The sequence below is a fragment of the Labrus bergylta genome, chromosome 3 (genome assembly GCF_963930695.1).
Source record: "Labrus bergylta chromosome 3, fLabBer1.1, whole genome shotgun sequence".
Taxonomy (NCBI): domain Eukaryota; kingdom Metazoa; phylum Chordata; class Actinopteri; order Labriformes; family Labridae; genus Labrus; species Labrus bergylta.
This window is the reverse complement of record NC_089197.1, coordinates 20,545,384-20,568,736: the sequence shown is the minus strand read 5'-3', so window position 1 is coordinate 20,568,736 and position 23,353 is coordinate 20,545,384. Positions and strand designations below refer to the sequence as shown.

Genomic DNA, 23,353 nt, shown 5'->3' with positions numbered 1-23,353 from the left:
CATAATTATGTGAGACAAAAAATTTAACTTTATAGATAGAACATAGTCCCAATCTTCCAATAGAATATGAAGGTGTGACAAATAATTGCTACAATAAAGGTTGAGCAACTGCATTTCAGTTTAATATAACTCTTTAGAAGACAGTTTATGGCAAAGGGTTAAATATGTGTGTCTCAGTTCACTAAGACAGCTAATCATTTGATTTAACTGTAAGCCTTTCTTGCAAGTTTGATCCTGTACACACAGGTTGAACTAATTACAGTAATAAAGGCTGCAATCAATCAAGCTATTCCAGTACCAGAGCCCTGTTATTGTTCTATTTTACTCACTGCTTTAATAATCAAACAGGCTTTGTTTAATATTTGCTTTACCTGTGCTTGTTCTGGTGTGACAAGCTAGAAGAGAAGCAGTGTCAAAGAATACCTCCTTTACACAAGTCACAGCATGATCTGTCTGCATCCAATGTCCTGTTTGAAACCTCTCTAAAAGTTTGACCTGTTAACTGATGAGAATGCCAATATTGCATACAGCAGCCCTGAAGGATCTAAAGTTTCTGAAAAGCATATTATTTGATCAACTATTTTGTTGAACACTGTTGTAAATACAGTTCCAAAAAAATTGGAATTGTTCACAAAATGATCTCAGGTGCACAGATCCATGAAATTTGACAAAACTAGGCGATACATTTTGCCATTACATTTCAGCATTACTAAAAATGATACACGTAAAAATCCATTAATCAGATAACTGATGTTAGTATATTGATGATGTTGTAATTGACTTTTTCAATCATTTTGAAAGAGAGAAAAGAGCTAATAGTTTGACTTTCTCAAGATTTATTGAATTTTTCATGATCAAAGGACTGTGTCCATACCACCACAGTAAACTGTACACCATTTACTGTACATAACAATGAGAGCACTAAAACAGAAAGTGAAAGAACCTTTGGTTCCTGGACGCTTGTATGAAAAGCAGACTTTACAGCAAGAGTATCAACAGTTTTATAAATTCAGAATAGTTAGAACATAAGTGAGTATAAGAATAGCACATTTCATAAAGATTTCCTCATAGCCCACAGTAACAGTAGCGGTATCAGAGATTGTTCTTTGCCTTCAGTCAGCTTTTTTCAAGGTCATTAAATACAAAATACTGTATTATATTTGAGAAAGGATTCTGCCCCATTAGGAGCAAGTGGAATAATACTTTCAGTAAAAATTTGAACAGCAATAAACCCTGTGATATAGAAACAGCCGGTCAGATGAGGAATTTACTAAACTCCATCTGAGTAGAGCAGAAAATTAATCAAAGATGTAAAGAGAGTTGAAATATGCAGTTGTTGAAGCTGTGGCAGATTCACACTGTTCATGTGTGCTGGTTGGCAGTTAGTCAATTTGTGATTTTGATTTCTTTTCCTGGTATGATAGTCTTTGATATGAGGACGAGCTCACGCCTCAGTGCCATGGATATTGCAGCTGCAGTACTGATTTACATTACAGTGCTAATGATTATTCCCCTCTTTAATGTGATCTCTTAGAGGCCCGTTGAGCAAACGTTGTGGAAATTTTATCCAATGATTTTTAAATTGTATTTTATCTTTTGGAGGTTCTGCAATTCCGACTATTAGAATTTTGTATTAGAAGTAGCTACAGAGAAATATATCCGATGCATATGAGGACAGACTAAGACCAATTCAAGCTCAGGTCTTTTTATGCAAAACACTGGAATTAGTCTTCAAAGGCACAATTAAGTATGTACAGCTATATCTGATCCACATCAGGCTTCAAAGTAAAGTGCACCATCATCCTTTACATTCACATACATGACATTGTGACACTAAATTGTATATGGTACACGGCACGGTGTAGCATGCCATTACCCTCCTCACGTCCGAATGGCCAGTCGATTTGGTGTGGATACGAGAGATATTCTTGCAATGTTTGTTGATGTGCTTGCAGGTGCGTGGAGCCGTTACAGCAGACGTAACAGAAAACAAAATGAACATGTAATAAATACATAAATAAGAAAATAAATATATACTGTGACATGCATGTTATTTTTAATTCGGTAAGTATATAACCAGTAGTCATGCTGGATGAAGAGTGTGACCTGTTTGTTGTTGTTGTTTTTTATGTGTGCTGCAGACACATGAAATCCAGTCTGCTTTTAGAAAATAACAGATGTGTATTTGTTAGTTATAATTTACAGATAAAGAAACGTTACATTTCTCTAACTACTACGTAAAGGAACAGTGTTGTTTGTATCATTTCATTACAGTACAAAATGACTATAGTTATCAAAACAAATGAGTTGGATTTTGAAAGTGGATTACTCTTTGTGCTTGTTTTCTTCCACTCACCAAGCACCTCCTTTCGCCGCCCACACCCTCCCCCACAACACACGCACACATACACACAAAAGTTCAGGCCCATAAAGCATTTTGGGATATGAAGTACTTCCAAGGTACTGGGTGATTTTGGAGACTTCAAACCGGCCGCAGTGAAACGTTAACAGCCCTTAATGAGACGACAGAAGGAGCTATTTCTCCACTGAACGTCAGGCCGGGATCTATTCACAGGCTAACTTGCTGTCAAAGCTGGAAAGGGCGATGGCAAAGGCCTGCAGGGCACACATCGGGTAGTTATAGTCCATGGTGAAGACATCTTCTGCCACGCGGCCAAATTGCATCACAATGTAGTCAGCTGTAGCGAAATAGAAAAAAACGGCAAATATGTTTAAACAAGAATATTAGACTAAATTTCTAAATGTGTACAAAACAAACACTTTAATGGTTTACAACCCTTCATTCTCTTTCCCGAAAGTAGTAAAATAGTTCTGACATTGGGTTACAGCAACTTTGCGCAAGTTCTCCCCTAAGTAAGAGTATAAAGTCAACGCTTGAGGCTGAATAACAACAAGATCGTCACTCCACAACATCAGTCAACAGAATGGGTTGCACCAAAATTACTTGGAGCATATTCAGACTAGTTTCAGTTGTACATCAAATTAAGGCAAAAGGTCAAACCATATGTCAGGATAGAGCTGTGATGTAAAAGTGTTCATTAGCTCTCTGGCAGTCTTGAGCAGCAGATGTTAAGAAAAGTATCATATTAATAGATAAGGTCTCTACAGGACTTCTGTGTTCCAAATCGGCATGAAAGTTGTTTGACTATTCAACATGATACCATTCTGTGACATTTTATGATTTAAACCTTCCCTTAGTGCAAATGGTACTTTTTAGTCGAGGTGTATTAGAAATCTTTGAAATACAACTGCTTTTATTTGAGTTGTAAATAATAATAAGCTTACTCTAAATTAGCATACAGCTGAAGCACCATCTTTTTGCATCCACCTTTCTATCGTTTTTATATTAGGGCACAGTGTCATTTATTAGCAAAATATGTATTTATTTATATTTATTCATGCTTTTGTCAATATTTAGACTTTTGCATTTCTATTCCACCTGATGATGTGGATAGGAAAGGTAAAAAAAGAGAAAACTTTCCGGGGCTGTTGCTATCACAGACTTCTCTTCCTGTCCCTCCTTTCCAGCCACTTGATGAATTTTTAGGCTCCTTGCTATTCTTCCCCAGTCCACCAGATGCCCTCAGACTTTACTCCCAACTCAGATCTGTCCACTCCACACTTACTTCGTCTGTGAATTCACCTCATACCTTTCACTTCAGCTTTTCAACCCTATCACCACCTGCAACTTACTACCTTAAAAGCCACTTCACACACACGATGGGGCTGCAGTAGCTCAGTCTGTAGGGACTTGGGTTGGGAATGGCACGGAACAAGTCCGGAAATTGGCCTGGTAGCTGCAGAGGTGCCAGTCCACTTCCTGAGCACTGCCGAGGTGCCCTTGAGCATGGCACCAAACCCCAAAACTGCTCTGGAGCCCCCTCACGTTGAGACCTCTCCATTAATGCATGTCCATAGGATCCTGTTTGTGGATGTGTGTATTTTGGCCTATGTTTGTGTAGCATGTTAATGCAACAGAGTTTACAACTAAATTTTGGGATAAATTAAGCATAAATTATTAATTATTATTATGAATATTCATCCAGATCCTTTGTTCATCTGTAGAGTTTTGCTAAGCTTGAGTCTAATTTACTGTGGCTTCCTGCCTATTGCCTTTTTATGGACCTTTATCCTCCATGTCTACCTACATGCATGACTCAGCCTGTGAGAATTTACACAATCTCTGTTGAATACAAGATCTGCATTTGGGTACTATTCATGCTGTCCCTTCCCTGGGATTTAACAGATGATTTACTAAAACAAACCTCTAGTTGGGTGGGTTATGCATAACATATTACAATCACATGGCAAATGTACAAAAACCATATTGTTCATTGATTTGGATATTAATCTCAAACAGTTAGGAGCCAAACTCACGGTCATTGTCATGGATGATTTGGAAATTCTTGACGGAGGCCTGAGTGACTCTGCCATGGAAGTTGAGCACGTAGGATTGTGTATCGTCGTTCCACACAGGCGTCTTGTTGTGAAGTTCAATCACACTTTCTGTGTTTTTGTTCTGCCACCTGGCCAGCAGTGACTCGTGGTCCTGTAATGAAGAGCAACAGAGACGCTTCAGTCGTGGTCATCGTCTGAAGAGCGTTAGAAGATGCCAAGCTGCTCAAGACCGCCACAGAACTGAATTGGTCAGCCAGACGCTGCTACAATGAAATCAATCAAACTTACGTTTCGTGGGCGAATAGAGACTCTCTCATGGTCCATGTTCATTCCGGGAATGATGACACTCATCTTTCGTGGTCCTTTGAATCCTAAGACATTGGTTTCCTAGAATGACACATTTTTACTGTGAACATGTTCACCTAGCGAACTTTAACAGCACATGGCAGATTTTTATATTGACTATTAATTGCCATGTTTATTATCGTTTATTATTTTTTAAAGAACATGTTCTGCATTGTGCTAATGAAGCAGATGTTACCTTACTTTGGGCTTCATGAATATTCAAATGGTCATATACGTGCATAAATGATTTCAACCTGATACTGGCTTTTTCCTGACTCTTCAATGTGTAGCAGAGATAAATCAAGTCTCTCAAGGAATGTATTCATTTCAAACATTTTTGGATCCATTAACCGGCATAGTTTATTTTCAAATTAAATTACATAAACTGTCGATTTACTGTTGGTTCCACAACGACAAATATTTGATAATTTCATATCAATTGGGTTAGGTTTGTCACGGGTGTGGGAAAACAAGGAGGTGGACCCAAGTGGAGAATAAACTAATAAAACTACTTATTTAAACAAAAAGGCAAAAACTAAATCAATCAAAATGTCCAAACAGAAAATCCAAAAACTGATAAAAACTGATACGCACTGAGAAACACTAGGAAACACTGACACTCCAACATACGCCAAACAACACCAGCAACTTACAACAACAATCTGACAACACCAGGGAAGGAACACAGAGACTAAATAGACACAGGGGTAATGAAACACAGGTGAGACTAATAACACAGGTGAAGACAATGAGGGCAATCAACACGGAGGGAAACACACAGAGGCAGGAAATACAATACAAGAAACACTTGAGACAACTAGAAACTAAATCATGAAACACTAAAGACACACAGAACTCAAGAATGTAACAAAGAAACACAAGGATAAGAAACTACAAAATAAAATAGGAAACATTAAAGACTAAACTATGAAACATTAAGACAAAAACACACAAGGGGAACAAGCAACACTTGGATGGACAGGAGAAATTAAAACATGGAAACCTAAATGCTGAAATACAAAACTACATAAGACCAAATCATGACAAGGTTAAAGAATACATAACCTTAACCTAGGCTTATTCAATTAGCTTGAGATGTAATATATCTTAATGTAAGAAATACTTTTTTATTTCTTAACATCTTTTTTAATTATATTTATTTTTTCTTTAATAAAGAAATGGCTGGATTGAGGTCAGCAAAAGGCTAAAACATTGTCCGACGGGCCTCCAATGAAGTGTTCTTTATGTCACCTCTGTGAGTCTGTAAGCATCATCTCAATGACTTATCACACATTTTTGCCAATGCATGGTTCAATATTTGTCTTTTGACTAATAAAAAAAGTACAGTTTGAGGAGCAGTTTGACCAACTCACATAGCAAATCGCTGCTAGCTCTTGACGCAAGTTGCTAGCTTCGAGACTTGTGGTGCTCTTCATCGGGTTAAGACCGCTGTCATATACGGTGAACTTTGTACCCATGAGGTTAGACCTGAAAAGGAAATACAGCACATTGAAACCTTCTGTAGGTTGATGTGTGTGGGTGTGTTCTTATGCTACCTGCATGGTCGAGAGAAACATCACGGCATCACCAATACGTATCCAGGTTTGACTAAATAAAGTAATGGATGGTACAACATAATGATGTGAGTATAATTGTGAACTTTCACATTGTAAAAAAGTCAAATTAAAATATGAAAACCTTGTTGTAGGATCCTGCAGTGTACTACTTCAAAATGGCAGTCTTTCATCAGAGCTTTAAATCAATCAAGTATTACAACTCAGGAAACTGACAAATCTTGCAATTTTAACATTTTGACAATTTCACCTTGATAACCTTTTTTAAGTGCAGCATTTTGCATTGTCTTGTAAAAACTTTTAAATCTGTGTCTAATTTATAAAAGGGCACAAAAGCCATTTTCACCTCAGTTCAGGTCACCATGATTGATTCATGTAGTTGTTATACTCTCCTGTTGCTCAGCAGGGGTTAATGGCCTAACCTCTCAGCAGGAGTTTTTGCAGATTCAGACTCCAACAGTGAGTCACATCGTCACAGGGGGAGGCACGTTGCCAGTGGCTAGTCTCTGCATCTGATTGACTTTTTGTCTGGCTGAAACTGGAAATCGTTTGTTGTTGACCATTTACTGTTTTAACATAAATTATATCGGGGTTTTTTTTAAATAGAAAATGTGTTTCTACTACAAATAAAAGTGTTCTTCTGATCCTGTAAATTATTATCCTGTGTAAAGATGACCAATATCACCTGTGTTCGGGAAAAGCAGTGAAGCTCCACTCTTCCTTCAACAACAGAGGCATTGACAATGTACCTACATGGTTCCTGTATGCACAGATATGTATCACTGTTCTTTTTTCCCCTGTTTCAATAATGATAGAATATGCTTATGTAAAGAAGTAGTATCTGAGTTATATGCTCCCATGCAGTGAAGAGGGGTTTCTTATACACTTTACACTTCCCAATGGCTTCTCTCAGTGCCATGTACTCTTCATGTATTTACTGCTCATTTACAAAATGCACAGCATTTAATTTATATTAAGTATAAGTCTTAACACAAATGTGTTGTTCTCACATTATGACCTTTTGATCACATCATTTCCATATTGCTTAGTATGTTTGTAGGTAAGATGGTTTGCAGGAATATGCAGGAGATTTAACAAAGAAAAGCAGACATTTCGTCTTTCGTGGCTGACAAGATACATATAATATTAACAAACCAACTATGTTTGAAAATTATTTTTTTTACTGTGTTTTGTTCATTTTTGCATTGAGACCTCCACCACTGTCACATCCGTCCTCGGATTTCTTAAGACACAATAATGAAAATTGACAACAGTGCATCCAGTGAGCCAGATATGTATGTATGCTTTGTGGTTTAGTACTGTAGTCTGCACAAATCTTTAAACATTGGACTGTAAACTTCTGATAAGCAATACCCCATCGAGGCCAGCCCCCTCAAGGAGCCTTAAGAAGCACTAGATGAAAGGTCACTGTTCATTTAAATGCAGATCTCCATCAATCAGGTGGGATTGTGATTGCAAAGGTTCAAGCATTGTATCGACCAATGGCCGGGCCAGCTCTGAAGATTAAAGGCTGCACAGCGCTATATTTGATTAAACTCGCCAGGAGTTTCCATGGAGCCACTCACGTAGCCTTGAAGCTGTCACTGAAGATTACGTCGCTCCTCACTTCCTACCAATCTAACTACAGCCTGGTTGGAATTAAATGGCTTTGGGGTCATTTATAGAGTAGGTATCAAAGGAAAAAACATGTTTTAAAATGAGTGGTGAACAGCATATGGTTCATATGATGTTTTTTTCCCCCCAATCATACAGGATCATTAGTAAAGATGAACAAATAAGCGTACAGGGCATGACGTTTTTTTTTACAAAATAGCTCCATATACGTGAAGATATTTAAATAAAGATTCTATTTAAGTAACACTTGTTAACAGATTTGTTTGTGATTATTTGCTCAACTACAGCGTGCACAGTTGTGTGAACAAAACTATTAAATGTTTTCTTGATACAGAGGCTTAAATGATTGTATAAAACAACAAACAAGGAGCACACTCGACAGTAAACACAGGTGCAGGACCGCTACAAGACTAGAAAGAGACAAAAAAAAGTCGGCACACAAATGTCCTTTAGGTTTCCTTTAATCCGGGTAAAACAGCAAAACAACAGCAACGGATGGTTTTGGCACTAGGGCTTCATCAGCGTTCAACGCTAAAGGACATTTGTGTGCCGACTTTTTTGTCTCTTAAATAAATGTATAAACAAAGAAATGAGGATGAGCTCTTTTGTGTATGCAAACAGATTTTAATCTATTACATATTTATAGAAACTGTATTAGCACTAAATTCAGCGACTTGAACAAAGTTTCTATGTTTGTGTCTATGTTTGAGTGTTTGCAGTACTCACACTAAAAAAACACTGAGTGATCTCTGAGTAAATATAAATCCTTGTGTAGGCCGCAGAGCTATTTTTGTAGAAAAGCCACTGAGGACTCACCTCAGTTTACCGATGAAGCTCTCTCCACCTCGAGACAGATCAGTGGGATCGATGGAGATGAGGTAATTTGATGTCTTACTCTTTTTCCTCTTCCTGCCAGCTAACAGGAATACCTGTGACCAGCCAAACCAGAAACTAAATTAACTATAGAAGAGATTCATAAGAACACTCAAAAGCAATCACAATTTGGGAAACACAATTCTCTTTTTGAATTTTATGTTTCAATCACAGTATGAAGCAGAGACAAAAGTATTAGTAGTACCAGTATTCAGCCATTTCAAAATGAATGATCCTTGTGTGTTTGGATGAGAAAAAACGTGTTGTGTTGTTTGTAATGACAATTAGCACAGCTCTAACCTTCTTGCCGTCTTCTCTCTCCAGGTGTAAGTAGTAGGTGGGATACATGCCTCTGTCCATGCCCTTCTTGTCTCTGGTGATTCTGCACTTCACTCTGACACCCTGGGGTGCAGGTCGCAGAGAAAACTCTTCAAGGTCATCCACATCAATGGCAGGATCGTTGACTGGTGGAGTGGGCGCTGACGCTACCTCCTGTGGGGGAAATAAAACGCGAGACCACTGGTGAGGCAGAGGACTGGGGGAAGTGATGTATTCAAGACGACTTTCATTAGAACAGAGTAATGAGACTGAAGATCAAATGTTCCACTGGGACTGAGAATGAGCACGCCGTGTCTAAAATAAGGATGGAAACAGAAGATTGGGTTGACAAAAGGGAGAGATCATGGAATGAGGAGCTAGAAGAAAGCATGGTTATCATAAGAACAATGCAGGACTGACTCAAGATATTCAAGCTCAAACAAGCCTAAAAATGTATGCGGCTTACTGCAGTGAGCTCTTGTTTTGTATATGCTTATAATGCAGCTTGCTTCCTGCAGCGAGCATGCAAGAGCAGCTTGTCTGGATAAATAACACTTTCATCTATTTCCTGTTTGAAGGTTGCAACCAATTTTTTTATCTGTCACAATAAGGTGGAACATTTGTCATGAGCAATGGAAACTGAGCGTAAAAGCACTTAAATTAATTGCTCCAAAATAACCACCAACACAGTTAAAATTTCCCTTTAACTGTATGGCTGTTAGCGTTCGTGTTTTTGAATTTTTGCAATGAGACTAATTTGCAAAGAAAAGGGATGGGGCAACTTTTGCCCAGCGTAGGAATAATAGCTTGTTTAAATAAATGCAAACTGCACTACAGCACCAAGACAAGTTTAGCTTTGCAGCTTAGTTTTGGGTGCATTTAACCAATAGATTGTTTGAAACATGGACTTAGTCCCCGTGACATAACCCATTGGTTACTGAAGGGGAGTTTGAAGCCCATATTGCAGTCGCTGTCTCAACCCTACTTTTAATCATCCTAATAACAGGCAAAGGGGTGGAGCTGATGAGAGCCTTAAGCGTCCGGGCTACAAGCCCCTAACAATGCGTAACACTTATCCTTCAGAAATGAAGACATGACTTCTCAGACCAAAAGTTTTTTTTTAAACCAGTTTGTCAACATGTTTATTTCTGCTATCAAAATGGATGTATATGCGACTTTTGGGGCTTATGCAGCCAGCGCCATGTGGACTCTCAAGGAACTGCTTCTTCTTTGTTTTTGCACTTCCATATTGTCGTTTTTCAACAACAGAGAACGTTGCTTGATTTATCCCTTTGCATGTACTCTGTACTCCTTTGTACAGGATCATCAGTTGTACAGGCATTCAATCGCCTGGTGAATTTGCCCATTATATTTTATTCCACATTTCCTAAAAACAAACAACAACATAAAAATATGCTTTACTATTTGAGTTTTATATTACCTAAGTCACATGGCATTAACGAAACCTAAACCTTAATATTAATTAAGATTAAGATTAAGATTAAGATTAAGATTAAGATTAATGCCATGCTCTTCACCTCTGCAGTGTTTCTTTTAAATAAATAACTAGAGGCAAAATAAAGTGTCTGCATGACATTTATAAAGGACCACCTACAAACAATGTCATGTCCACAATTACATAGAGAGCACAATTACCTTGAGTTGACATCTGTGTTCCCAGAAATAGTCCAGCCCCAAAATTACTCCAATATTGTGTGTAGAAAAAAAAAATTGCCAAAAGGACAACAGCACATTCATCACATTAGGACAGTTTGGTATTTTACTGTACTTTCAGCCCTGAGAGATAAATAGAGTTTTAACTAGAAGGCCACCTGAGCTACAAAACTGGATCTACATCTTTTTTTGAGTGCTGCACAGAAAAGAAAACCTCATGCAGGGGGTATAAATGTTGACTGTGAACTTCATTTTCACCTTGCCTGACTTCTTGCTTGTAGCAGAGCCTGGCCTTGTGTTGCTGTTCAGCTGTGAGGAACTGGAGCTGATTTCATCTTCATCATCTTCCTCTTCATCAAAATTCATACTGCTGGATATACCTGCACAGACGAGAAATGGGAAAGAAAAAGGGTGAACTGACTTTATCCCTGCTTAATTGGTGTGAACTGCTGCAATAAATAGCCTCAAACAGGAATGCATCCCTACCTCATCTCAGTAACATTATTATTGCTAGAGGTTACTTGAATCTTCTATTAAAAAAACAGTTGTCAGAGATTGAGGTTTGAATAAAAGAACTAGGCCACATGTTTCCCAGAGCTGTTTTAGACTATTTTCAGCTGCCATTTATTCGATGCTTTATAGCAGGATTGTCAATCATTGTTTTTAATGTTCTACAGAAATGCATTGAACAGCAGTATTTTACTGCATAAAGTCTGTAGTCATTTAGTATAGTAATACGTTTTTTCATGTATGCCGATGTAATGGCAAAAAGGTGAGGAAATGTAAAATGTGTGTTAGTATTGAAAGTAGCAGGTAGTCCAGTCATCCATCTGAAGGAGGTATAATAATAGTTATTTGCAGCCCAACAACACTGTGACTGAGAGCCAGAACGTTCCTCTTGAGCCAATATGTTTTAACTCCTTGGAAATGTGGAAAGGCAAAAGTGGTGATTACTTGAATTTGCTTATTACAGCTCCTTATTTAAAAAAAAAAAAAAGATTGTTGCAAGGAGTTAATTTATTAAAGACAGCAATGTTGAGACACACACAATTGACAGTTCAGTCATGAAAATACATGTTTCTTTCATTCTAGTTTTTTTTAACTAGTGTGAGTACAACATCTCACTAAACTGCTCACTAGAGTGTAGATGTTTGTGTTATGTAAATGTTGGATGAGTACATATTTCATGTTCAGTTACCCATAATTTGAGAAACAAAAGTTTGAGTGCCAGAAAAATATGTCAGCGTCGTTCATTAAAGCCTCAATTATGTAATTCACACACTGAGTCTTAATATGGATCTTCTATTTGAAGTCCTAACATGACTCAGTGTGTTTCAGCACTGGACCAAAATGTTGTGGGTGTAAAAACAGGCTTGTGCCTGTGCTCTTGCAAAGAGAAAATAATCCTTCCTGATCGTTATCAATACCTTTCTTAAGCATGGTGACACGCAGATCCTGTTTACTCTGTGACTGAGTGCAGCACATAACAGGCTCTGCCTCGCCCTCCTCTGTGGTGCTGTGGCCCACTGTCAGGATCTGGATCTGACCGTCATCCTGCAAGGACGCCAGGCCATCGATTGCTGCAGAGTCAGAACACAACGATTAGAAACTCCATCAGAAAAGAAAGCTGCACTCTTGTTTAGCAGTTTCATGTGAACATACGTTAAATGACCAACAAATTAAGTAAGTAGAAAACATTCACCCTGACAATATGTGAAAGCATTTCCCCTTCTCTTCTATAATGTTTGTGTGGGTGTTTTCTGCTCTGTTCTCATGTCTTACTCTAAATAATTATGTCTATACCATTCAATTTGTCCATACTGTTCAAGACATTCAAGCCCAATTCTCTACTAAAAGCAAATCAACAGACAGGTGTTTTTTTCACGCAAAAACATGTTTTACAGAATAATTGTAAATGCAATGCTTTCAAATCATTAGATTCAATAATTATGCCTTTCATTTGGGGTTTTAAAGCTCACAGAATATCAAAAATACATCTACACAAGTCAAGAGAGAGAGAGGTGGGTTAGGATTGCCGTGCTTTCTGCATTATTACTGGGTGGCAAATTTGAGAGCCCTTGTTTACTGGCAGGAAGGTTATGGGCGAGAAGTTTCAACAAACACCCCGGCTTGGGTTGCCATCGAAAAGAACGATGTTGAAAATAGCTCGCTTCCAGCTCTTCTTTTCTCTTCTTTTGAATAACCGAATAATCCTGAACTGCCTGAAAATATGGCAGCAAATTAGGAGGAGCTGCAAACGGCCGGACACCTCTATTCATACTCCAGTTTATCGTAACCATGCATTCCTTCCATCCATTTCAGATCCTACTTTTGATAATTTTTTGGACATGTCCAAGGCTGTATACCTGTGAGATATTCAACTGGTTTTCTGGAATGTATGGCTGCGTGTTCAAACCGGACCCTGAGATAGCATTATTTGAGTATTCACCATCTTTAAATAATCAAAGTTTCTCTGTGCAGAGCACTATTATGTACGGTATGGTAATTGCTAAGAGGGTGATATTAAATTTCTGGAAGTCTGACACTGTGCCCCAGTTCAAGACCTGGCTAACTGACCTCACCTGTGTACTGCACATGGAGAAAATCTGGTATGGCATGATGGGCAATCTTACCAAATATTTCAGCATCTGGCAGCATTTTTTTGATTATCTTGCCCGACTGGACAGAGTTCCTGGAGAGTAACTGATTTTACTGCTCACCGCTTACCTCTTTTTAAATGTTTGTCTTAAGAAATATTGTGCTAGTGATACAATGTAGCATAATGCCCTGCAATGCAAGCCCTGTTTTGTTTTTTGTTTGTTTTTCTGTCCGACTTCATTCTTTATATTCTGTAAACTTTCTGAAAATCTTAATAAAAATATGGTTTGAAAGTAAAATAAAAAAAGAGATTAACCAGATATGAGTATTAGACAATCTTTTTTATGATGTAGTTTGAATGATTCCTGGGTAAATTCAACAACCAACACTCGTCTATTGACCCAACTGATGCTTTTAGTGAATGCATGGTGCCTGAGTGTAACAGCTCTCCTTCTCTCGTACTTGAGTGACGAGAGAGGGAGGGAGAAAGGTCGATCATTATCATCATCAGCAGCGGTAAGCTACTGACCTGATTTATTTCTACCTAAGTGGAATCCTGTTACCTTTTTTTATTTGTGGTTTGTTTTTCTGGGACAAAGTCAATCCAAAGACGGACATGTGCTGTATCGTTCTAGATCAGATGGCATTTGTAATGTTTGAGGAAACAATGTGCTCAACAGGCTATGTTTCCTTTTCTATCAGTTCCTTATTGTCCTTTAAATATTATTCTGAGGTCAAATTTCTTGCAAGTATGTTATTAAATCTTGTTTCGCATTATGTTTAGTCTGCCATCACACACTGTGTATGTTTAAAGGGAAAAAGCAAAGGGGAACAATCAAAGCACTGAAGATGGAACACACCACTTCAAGAGTCAGCTTTCGTCCTCCAGCTAATGAGGAATTTGTGTCTCCGCTTGTTGTGTGTCTGCAGCCTGACAGCACTCAGGCTGTCATATATCAATAGAGACAGCCGAGCTCTGACAAGTGTGGCACCACAGCGGTGGCTAAGAGGGCAGCTTCACTGGCTGTGTGTGTTGCCAGATGTGGCTTAAAAAATCAGCAGGAAAACCATTATCTGAGGTTTGCAGAGAGGGCTTGAAGAGACTCTGCCTCTTCTCTTTCATACACACTGTGTAGTGCTTTAGTGTTTAAACATGAACAAGGAAAACCCTCAAAATAATACAATCAAATACTATAACCTAAACTTGGAGCCTGACCTTTGTGCTTCCCCTTCCTCTCCTTTTTGTCGCTGCCCGTCTGTGGAGTAGAGCTGGCTGACGCTCTGCCCTTCTTGGCTGAACGAGGCGGCTGTGTATCCGCTATGACCTTCACCTCCTCCTGTTCAGCTTCTTGCACTAAACACAGGGATGGAGAGGAACAGCATACAGGGTTATGTACAATCCAAAAAAAACCTGATACATAGGTTAAATATTTCTAAATCCCCTTCTTTCAATCAGAATATGAGCCTAGTGAAGAGAAACATTTTGTCAATCTATTTTCTCTTCTCTCTGCAGTAAATGGCGACAGTTCATGGCTTTGAGCCCAGAAACTGGCCCTCAGAACTGCGGATTAGATTGCTGCTCTGGTCTCTGTGTAGATAAAGAGACATCATCAATCCCGACACCAATCCTGCTCTCAAGTGTGCAGATTTACAGCACAGTGTAAGATCCTGCAATAGATCCTCTGGTATGTTGTATTGGTTCTACAAGGGTGCTTATTTAAAGCAATAGTTCTGTAGCTATTTTTTTTTTTTATCATTCAGATATTTAATCTTTGTATGTTTTAGATTTGTGGTACTTTACAGTGCATTGAAAAAAAAATGCAGGAGGAGGAAATCTCTTACAGCCTCAGAACAAAATGCGGCAGTTCTCAGAACAGATTGCTGTCCTGACCTGTCGTAATATCTATGGCTTTTCTTAAATCTTTGTTTTGAGCTCTATGAATCCACATGGACCCGGGAAGTGGCAGCCAGACTCACCATGGTAGATGGTGCTGCTGTTGCTGCTGAGGTAGGACTCCACCAGTGGCGCCTGTTCCTCGCTCTGTTTGGTGCGGCGTGTGCGAGATCTCCCGTCTACATTGGACTGCACCATCAGGGGCTCCTGCCTCTTCTTCTTCTGCTTCTGTTCAAGGAGCGCTCGCTGTTGTGGAGGTTTCGTGTACGTGTGTGGGTGCACAAAGAACATGCCCAGGTAGAGAGAGGCAGTTAATGAAGTGACAACCTCCCACTGTAAATCATTAGAAGCAGAGACAATGGAACAACAATAGTACTGCCACTGAAGCTGTTAATTGTTTAATGTCGCCCTTATGTAAAAAAAAAAAAAAAAAGATAACTCCTCCAGAAAATAGCTCTCTTATAAGACACCAAGGACTTTCTTGTAAGCAGTCTTTCCACTGTATGCACAGGTTTAAGAGCCAGCAGCAATGACACAGTCTCAGGCAAATCTGTTCAGCCAGGAGAAGAATCCGAAGATGTTTAAGGAAGTGCTGCTCATACCACATTGACCTAAGGCTGGATATAGATATTCATCTGGACTACCCGCTATATGCACGTCTTCAAACTAGAGCTCATCAAATATTGAGGGGTTGCTATTAGTGGAGGACTCAGGCTTCAGAGCAGTGGAGCGCTACAGTTTCACTCGTAAAGCTCAAATCTTTGTCAGGGCAGTGATGGCAATGTCAGATCTAGGATGGTATATGCGTGCAGTGCATGTATTTGTAGGTTACAGTGTGGAAGATGCACTTTGCATGAATGAGGAAGCTCGTCAATCTTATACTAATATGTTACTTAAAACCATTTAGAAACATCCTATGTGAGAATTGAAGAATATTTGCAACCAGCTGAGTTAGAAGCACAAGCGTTCAAAGCTATTAGTTAATGATGTCTAACTTGTGATGTTAAAAGCAGATTAAAAGCAGTACACTAGTGACAGACTGCAGCAGTGTGTTTGATGCAACTCTGACAGAACTCAAAAATGTTTTATAACAGTTAACAAACAAAGTTTTCATTCTACTTAGAAAAATGAAAAGGGTTGAATTTCAACATGGGGCTGTTTGTTTTGTCTGGCTACAGTTCTGCTGACAACAAACAACAACAACAACAACAGCAGCAGTATCAATTTGCAGCACACAAAGCTGCCAACTTCAGCTGGATTGAAGGATCCTGTACTCTCTCACTCTTAATATTACATTCATTAAAAATGTGTTATCTAGGCACCGGTAGTGGTTAGTGTGTACGCCCCATGTACAGAGGCTGTAGTTCTCCAAGCAGTCGACCCGGGTTTCCAATCAGACCTGTGGATCATTTTTTGCATGTCATTCCCCTCTCTATCTCTCTCCCTGATTTCTGACTCTGTCCTATCTCTACAATAAAGGAATGAAAAAGACCCAAAATGTTGTTTTCACACTGTCTAAAAAATGTTGAATGCAGATTGCTTTTTAAAGTGTTGATTAAGCAATGTTATCTGTTTATTATCAAACACTCATCTGGCTTAAAGATCACACAACACGTACCGAAAAAGTAAAAAACTATTAAGATCCATCATAATATTTGTTCACAAAATAATGACCTCCTTGCTCTTTGCTATTAATGTCATGGTAAAATGTCCTGTTTTAATTTATGTGTTTTCAGTGCAAAAAGAAAAGACTTGCCTGTCTGTCCAGTTTCTGCTGTCGCAGGTTGGTGCCCTCATCGTCTAAAGTGCTGCAAAGAGAAGAGCAAAGGCAGACGGGAGATTTTAAAACATGAGCTGTTAAACATAATTAAATCTCACTTGTTATTCTGAAATTGCAACAAATGGTTGAATGCTATCATCACTTTGTTTTACCGTTACTGTCTACATTATAACAGAGACGAAGGAAGATTATTGTGGACATGAGAAAACAATTGAACTGTGTCAGCTGCAGAAAAGTTGTTTTCTTGTTGATACCTAAATTGTCCTTTACACATTCAAAATGCCTCGAGTCATTAATCCCTGGAAAAAGAATCAAACAAAACCTAATAGGTCATGGAAAACAAAGAACACATTAGTAGATATCTGGCAAATTACTTGTTGAAACTGTGTTCAAGTAGCTTTATGCTTTTAAACCCAATTCAGGAATGTAAAATAAACATTTTTTTAATTAATGAAAAACATGACAGACAAACTTACAACTTACTTATAGTGTTCCATACATTACACCAGAGCTTTAGATAGACAAAATGACAACAGGCAATTGCCTCAAAAGAGGCAATTGTGGAATCAGTTCATATTTACACAACTTAATAAAACACTTTTATTTACTGCAATTGAGCCATTGCAGGGTGGTTAGGAAGTGTTCACAGTGCATTGTCTGGGGCTCGTAACACTATGTAGTCTGTTTGTGATCAGGTTGATGCAACAATGGCGTTTTGGTTAAGGATGTCTTACTGCTGAATTTATCTGTATTAAAGAAACCTTTAAAGGGAAACTTCACATCCCGCCCTCATTTTTCCCTGAGATGGGAAATCTTTGTGCCTGAAAAGTCTGAAAAGGAGCTTTCAGTGACTGGAAGCTATTGCGGTTAGCGGGGTGAAACTACAACGCTAGTTCCTCATATTTTCGACCACTGAAGCTACAGACCAATCACAGATCAGTGGGTGGGAACTCACTCCCAGAATCGAAACTTAATGTCCACTATATTGCTTGGAAGCTATGCTAACAGGCTCTATGGAGAAAGCTGATAATGGCGGAAAAATATAAATATAGCGGCGAGATGGCTGCGGCCGACAGGCCGGTCTTGTGTTTTGGCTGCTGCGGCTGCCGAAGTCGCTGGCCGCCGGGAGCCTCCGGGGCCGCCGCGACACAAGACCGGCCTGTCGGCAGCAACCGTCTCGCGGCTATATTGCTGGCCGCCAAGACATAAGGCCTGTCTGTCGGCGGCGGTGAGGACGAGGAGCCCGGGCCGGCTCGAGCTGGGGTGGACCGGTCGTGTCGGTGCTCTCACTGTTTGCCTATGACCCAATGTCAATACAGATTCATGTTTCAACGGGTGAAGTATCCCTTTAAACATGTTGACAAATGCGGTCATCACTGAAGTGCATTTAAGGATGCCTTTTTGTAGACTTACAAATCTACATTGAACATGAAAGCTCCTTCACTGTTAGTGAACATTATTTAGAATATTCAGCATCAACAGTTTTATTATGATATGCCATGTAGTTTAAGAAATAGCATTTTTTTTGCATTAGTGCAAAGCCTGATTAGCAGGCTCTTTGTATATCTAAAATATTGCTTTTGTAAATGAGTTATATAGAAACTTAATTTCCATGATACAGGACTGATCACAACTGTAGTCCATTAAAAAACTCTTCTAAACTAATATGGGCAAGGAGGGCTCCTGCTTAACTGCCATTAGCTTATTTTCATTGAGAAAACAGAAATATAAACAAAGACAACAAAATAATTGTGTTGGTGATGTCGTGATGTTTAGGAGGATACTATACAGCTGATCTGGATCATTGAAATGAAGAGGAACAGTTTGAGGAAATCTTTCTTTCATCGCTGAGTTAATGCTGAGACGTGCGTTGAGGTTTTGAGATCATGTTGGACTGTCTCTTGCACTCTCAAACACTGTGTCAACTCAGCCAACAGAGACGTAGTTGCTGTGAAACAAATCTTCATTGCTTTTCTTTGTATTAAATTTTAGGAAACTGTATCAGTGAACATATGGAGAGCAGCGTCAGACAGAAGGTAGGCAGAGACTGAGATAGTCTGAGGCTCATCCATGATTTTGTAGCACATAAACAAAACTGATCTCACTTGAACTTTGTTTATCCACTGATGCTGGAAATCTGTTATTCAATAGATAAGCAGTGATCACAGGTATTTTATTATATATATATATATATATATAAATATTTTTAATCCAAAGACACTTCTGTTTCTGCTGAACAAATCCACTTTTCTGTCATCCACATGCTGATTGTTTACAACTAATATAAATCTTTCCATTTTCAAACTTCATTATAATATTTACTACTGTTAGTGATTTCAATATAACATTCATATCCTAAAGTTACTCATTCAAAGTGTTTTTCTCCAGTTTAACCTGTTAAGAAGGACGGACATGGAGAATGTGACACGTTCCGCATGTGGACTGATTATTTTTTCTTTAAGAAGCTTTTCTGTGTTCTCCGCAGAATGTCTCATTGTTCCCTCAGCTCGTGTATCGGGGCCTTTCAGAGACCCCCAGAGAAACCTCAATCGTTTCTAATTAGAGAGCAGTGGATGTTTTCTGCAGCAAGCTGCAGAGAATGAGCTCCAGCAGAGGAGAAAAAGATGGAAAGGGGAGAGGGGTATGCTGAGTTGTGATAAGTGAGAATATAATGTGGTTTTTCCAGCACTCTTAACAATAACAGAAACTGTTTCATAATCATTATGTTTCTACATGCAGATTAGCAAATAGAGTGTATTCTGTTACTCTCATTCTGCCTAATTTTACTAATTAAAAAAAGACCCCCCAAATGATTTCTCTGTATATTCCTAAAAAAAAAAAGGCACAAGTTTGTTATTTTATAAAATGCCACCTGAGTAGCATGTGTGAGTTTCAAAGCAACATTTTACTCTCAACTTTACATGTGAATCTTAAATGACACATACATATTTATGTGTAACTGCATGATGAATCTTGTTGATCATTTACTGGTGACTTATTGCAGGGCTTTTGGATACAACATCGCTAAAAGTTGAATGCATTTCAAATATTGCATTTCAGTTATAATGATCCATTTTTTACTGTGTAATTTGTAAACTCTCAACTTGACAAATGACAACTGCAGCTAATCTGTTTTCACATTCAAGTCTCATTGACACATAAAGCTAACAGGTGGTGAGTTACCATGGTTAGAGAGCCTTTTATTCTGTTAAATATAAAAGATAGGTCAATAAATATCCAATCTACTTGTATCCATGCACTAAGCTGAATGTATTCTGATGACAAAGGCCGACACCGATACATTAAAAATGTCTTTACCTCCCACTCTGTGTCAGGCATACAGACAAACAAAACACTGCATGTCTGCAATCAGAGTAATGAAGTGTGTGAATAGGTTTCAGACTGGATGATAATCACACAAACAGAGCTGTTCCAGTGGAGGTCAAACAGCTCACTATATTGGAGAGAGTCTCTGGTCACTCCCGGTCTTGCAACAAACCGTTTTTAAGGTGAACAGGAAGTCTTAGAATCTTTTTTTTTTTTTTTTATTGTACAGCAGAGGCAATTGTTTCAAAGAATGGTCACTGTCAGGTTGACTACTGTTGCTTACAAGTTTTAAAACTTCTGAATGAAAACCTGCTTGAGAAAAAGAAGTGAAAGTGAATGTTGAAATTTGGATATTTTAAAGTCAAAATGTATTCGTAGACTGCTATTTTCAACACTATGAATGTCGACAATGTATGTAGCTAGAATTTCAACCGAGCAGTCATATCTGGACTATATCAACTTTAATGTATACATCAAGGTGTTGACAACCTGTTTACAAACTGATGCTATTAAACTCAGACTTGAGATAATAATTGAAATAATTCTGAAGCTTTTCAAATTAGTCAAACTAGTAATACAAGTGGATAATCAAGACTACTTAAAAGCATGTTTAATTTTCATTGGCGTACTGCAATGCATGATATTTAAATATCTGATGAGTTCTGAACATACCCGCTCTGAGCCTGTAGATAAATATAACAGCTAATAATGACACAATATCACATGATGGGAGAACTTTTAAGAATTAAGTACCTTTCAGAAGTTTTCAGTGAAAGTATTTCAGATAAGATTATCTTAAAATGCAACGTAAAAATGTTGGTGAACTTCAAACTTTTTTACAATATCTTGAAAAACAACATTGATGTGTATCTCTGCAGGGTTTTCTTGACATATAAAAAGAGCAGGAAGAGATCAACATTATTCCTCCACTGCTGAGATGCTAATCGGATGAATCCGCTCCCGACAGAGAAAACTGCACAATTGCTGTTTCTTTGAGGTTTTGTGTGTATGCTTGATAAGAAGCCTTCGTTTTGTCAAACTTCTCTAAATGCATGCTCAGTGTATCTAACGATATGAGTGAGCCTCACAGTGCAGCTGTCTCCTTCAGCTCTGCACAGAGGCCCATGCATTTTTCATGGCGGTTCCACTGGATGAGAAAAACTGCTCATTGAGAAACTACCAATCTTCCCGACTGCCCCCCCCATGCCTCTCTGACACTCACATGGCATACCTAAAGAGGTACATTTGGATGCCTGGAGTAAATTCAATTTGTCCACCCTACCTCTGAAAAATGTAGTTTGTTTCAGGCGAAATCTTAAGATATCCTGAAATGTTTTCACACATCTTTACCTGCAGATCAGTACAGCCTTTTCCATGTGTTTGATATAAATTCCACATTGATGACTTTCTGCTGTTGTCCTGTTGCAGTCTCATTCTGAAATTCATAGATCGCCTCAGTAACTTATAGCAACCGTGAGCCAATGGCATCAAAGTAAGCAGGGAACCATGGCAATGGGTATTCAATCAGCAGAGCAAGCCAGCAGCATTTGTACTGCACTTGATATGATGAGAGCAGAGATGGGTTTTACAGCAAGCGACTCCAAGCTCAAACATGCTCAGATCTCTATCATTTACTAAAACATACTTTGCAAGAAATGATGTATGCCCAGTATCATGCAACAGTTATTTTCAGAGACATGCAGACATGAACATAAAACACACACAGTCACATGAAAACTTACTACTACTAACCTACTTGTTTTTAAAGTGAAAATATTAAATCTAGATCCACATTCTACATTCATAGTGACATTACAATAAAACAATTACTTTTGATCCAATAAAATCTAACTGAAACTGGATCCAATAAAGTTGTTTGAACACACTTACAATATAATATAGTGTAACGTAATATTTATCTAGGTCAAACTGAGACCTCAGTAGTTGAATCTGGGATTCACTTTTTTCATTATTTGCGTTATACTCCTTTAAAAAGAGCCTTAGTCTAATTAATAATTACATGTATGTGAAACATGCTCTCATCTGCACGAGCTACAATATTAAGCATATATCAAATTTCAGTAAATATCACATATAAGTAAATATTTATATTTTATCAGTTGAGTCTGCTTTTATTGTGTCAATTATCAATCTGATCTCTTTGTCGGACACATGGCTGAACACCCTGCTTAGATGCTAAAACATGTACACACTGCTGGAAAAGATGAACACTGTGATCTTTCCTGCGTTCTCAGGAATGTGCTACAGTACCTGTAGGGAATCCAGTCGGAGGAGTGCTTGGAGCTCATTCTGTATCAATCACCCTGACTGCTGCTGCTGCTGCTGCCTGACTGCAAGGCTAACGGCCTATGACAGCACCAGTGCACAAGTGGCTATGGGGTCTGAGAAGGACAGCGATCACAGCCAGAGAGCCCACATTGCATGTTCATCCTCTGCACACAGCTCTATATATCCCCAGCCTGTCTGTTTTCCCTTCTTGGTATGTCCTTCAGCAAATGACTAAGAATCCAGACGGACAGCAAAGCTCTTCAGTCATGCATGCTGAGCGCATGAAATAGCCGTTTTCTTTTCTCCCATGTGTATGCATCAAGTCAGTGCCTCTCCTCTTCTCTTCCCTCATCCGCCGCCTCTGCTCCTGCTTCTCTCGCTCTCACTCTGTATCTAAATCTCCCTCCGTTTCTTGCCCTTTAAATCCCCCCTCCCCCTTCCTTCCTCTCTGACCAAATCTCGCCCTGTGCCTCTCTGCCCAATCTTTCCCTCGTTATCTCCCGTGCAGCATCACCTACACCGGCATCAAGTATGAATCTTTTAGCAAAAAAAAAGGTGATGGAGAATCCCCTTTGTCTTGCCTCTTTAATGTTCGTTGTTTGCTATTTCTCTACCATGCTACCCACT

The 23,353-nt window shown here is 38.7% G+C and overlaps 1 protein-coding gene across 1 annotated transcript; it reads right to left on the bottom strand.

Moving 5' to 3' along the window:
- Positions 1-819: 819 nt before the first annotated feature.
- Positions 820-23,117, bottom strand: tub (TUB bipartite transcription factor). The gene is made up of 12 exons (XM_020632543.3): positions 22,709-23,117; positions 17,087-17,138; positions 15,414-15,576; positions 14,653-14,790; positions 12,266-12,418; positions 11,097-11,218; positions 9,147-9,338; positions 8,790-8,902; positions 6,138-6,252; positions 4,708-4,806; positions 4,399-4,570; positions 820-2,699 (listed from the first exon to the last, which is right to left on the bottom strand). The coding sequence occupies exons 1-12, from the start codon at positions 22,744-22,746 to the stop codon at positions 2,566-2,568; spliced, it is 1,491 nt and encodes a 496-aa protein (XP_020488199.1). The 5' UTR covers positions 22,747-23,117; the 3' UTR covers positions 820-2,565.
- Between the last annotated feature and the right edge of the window lie 236 nt (positions 23,118-23,353).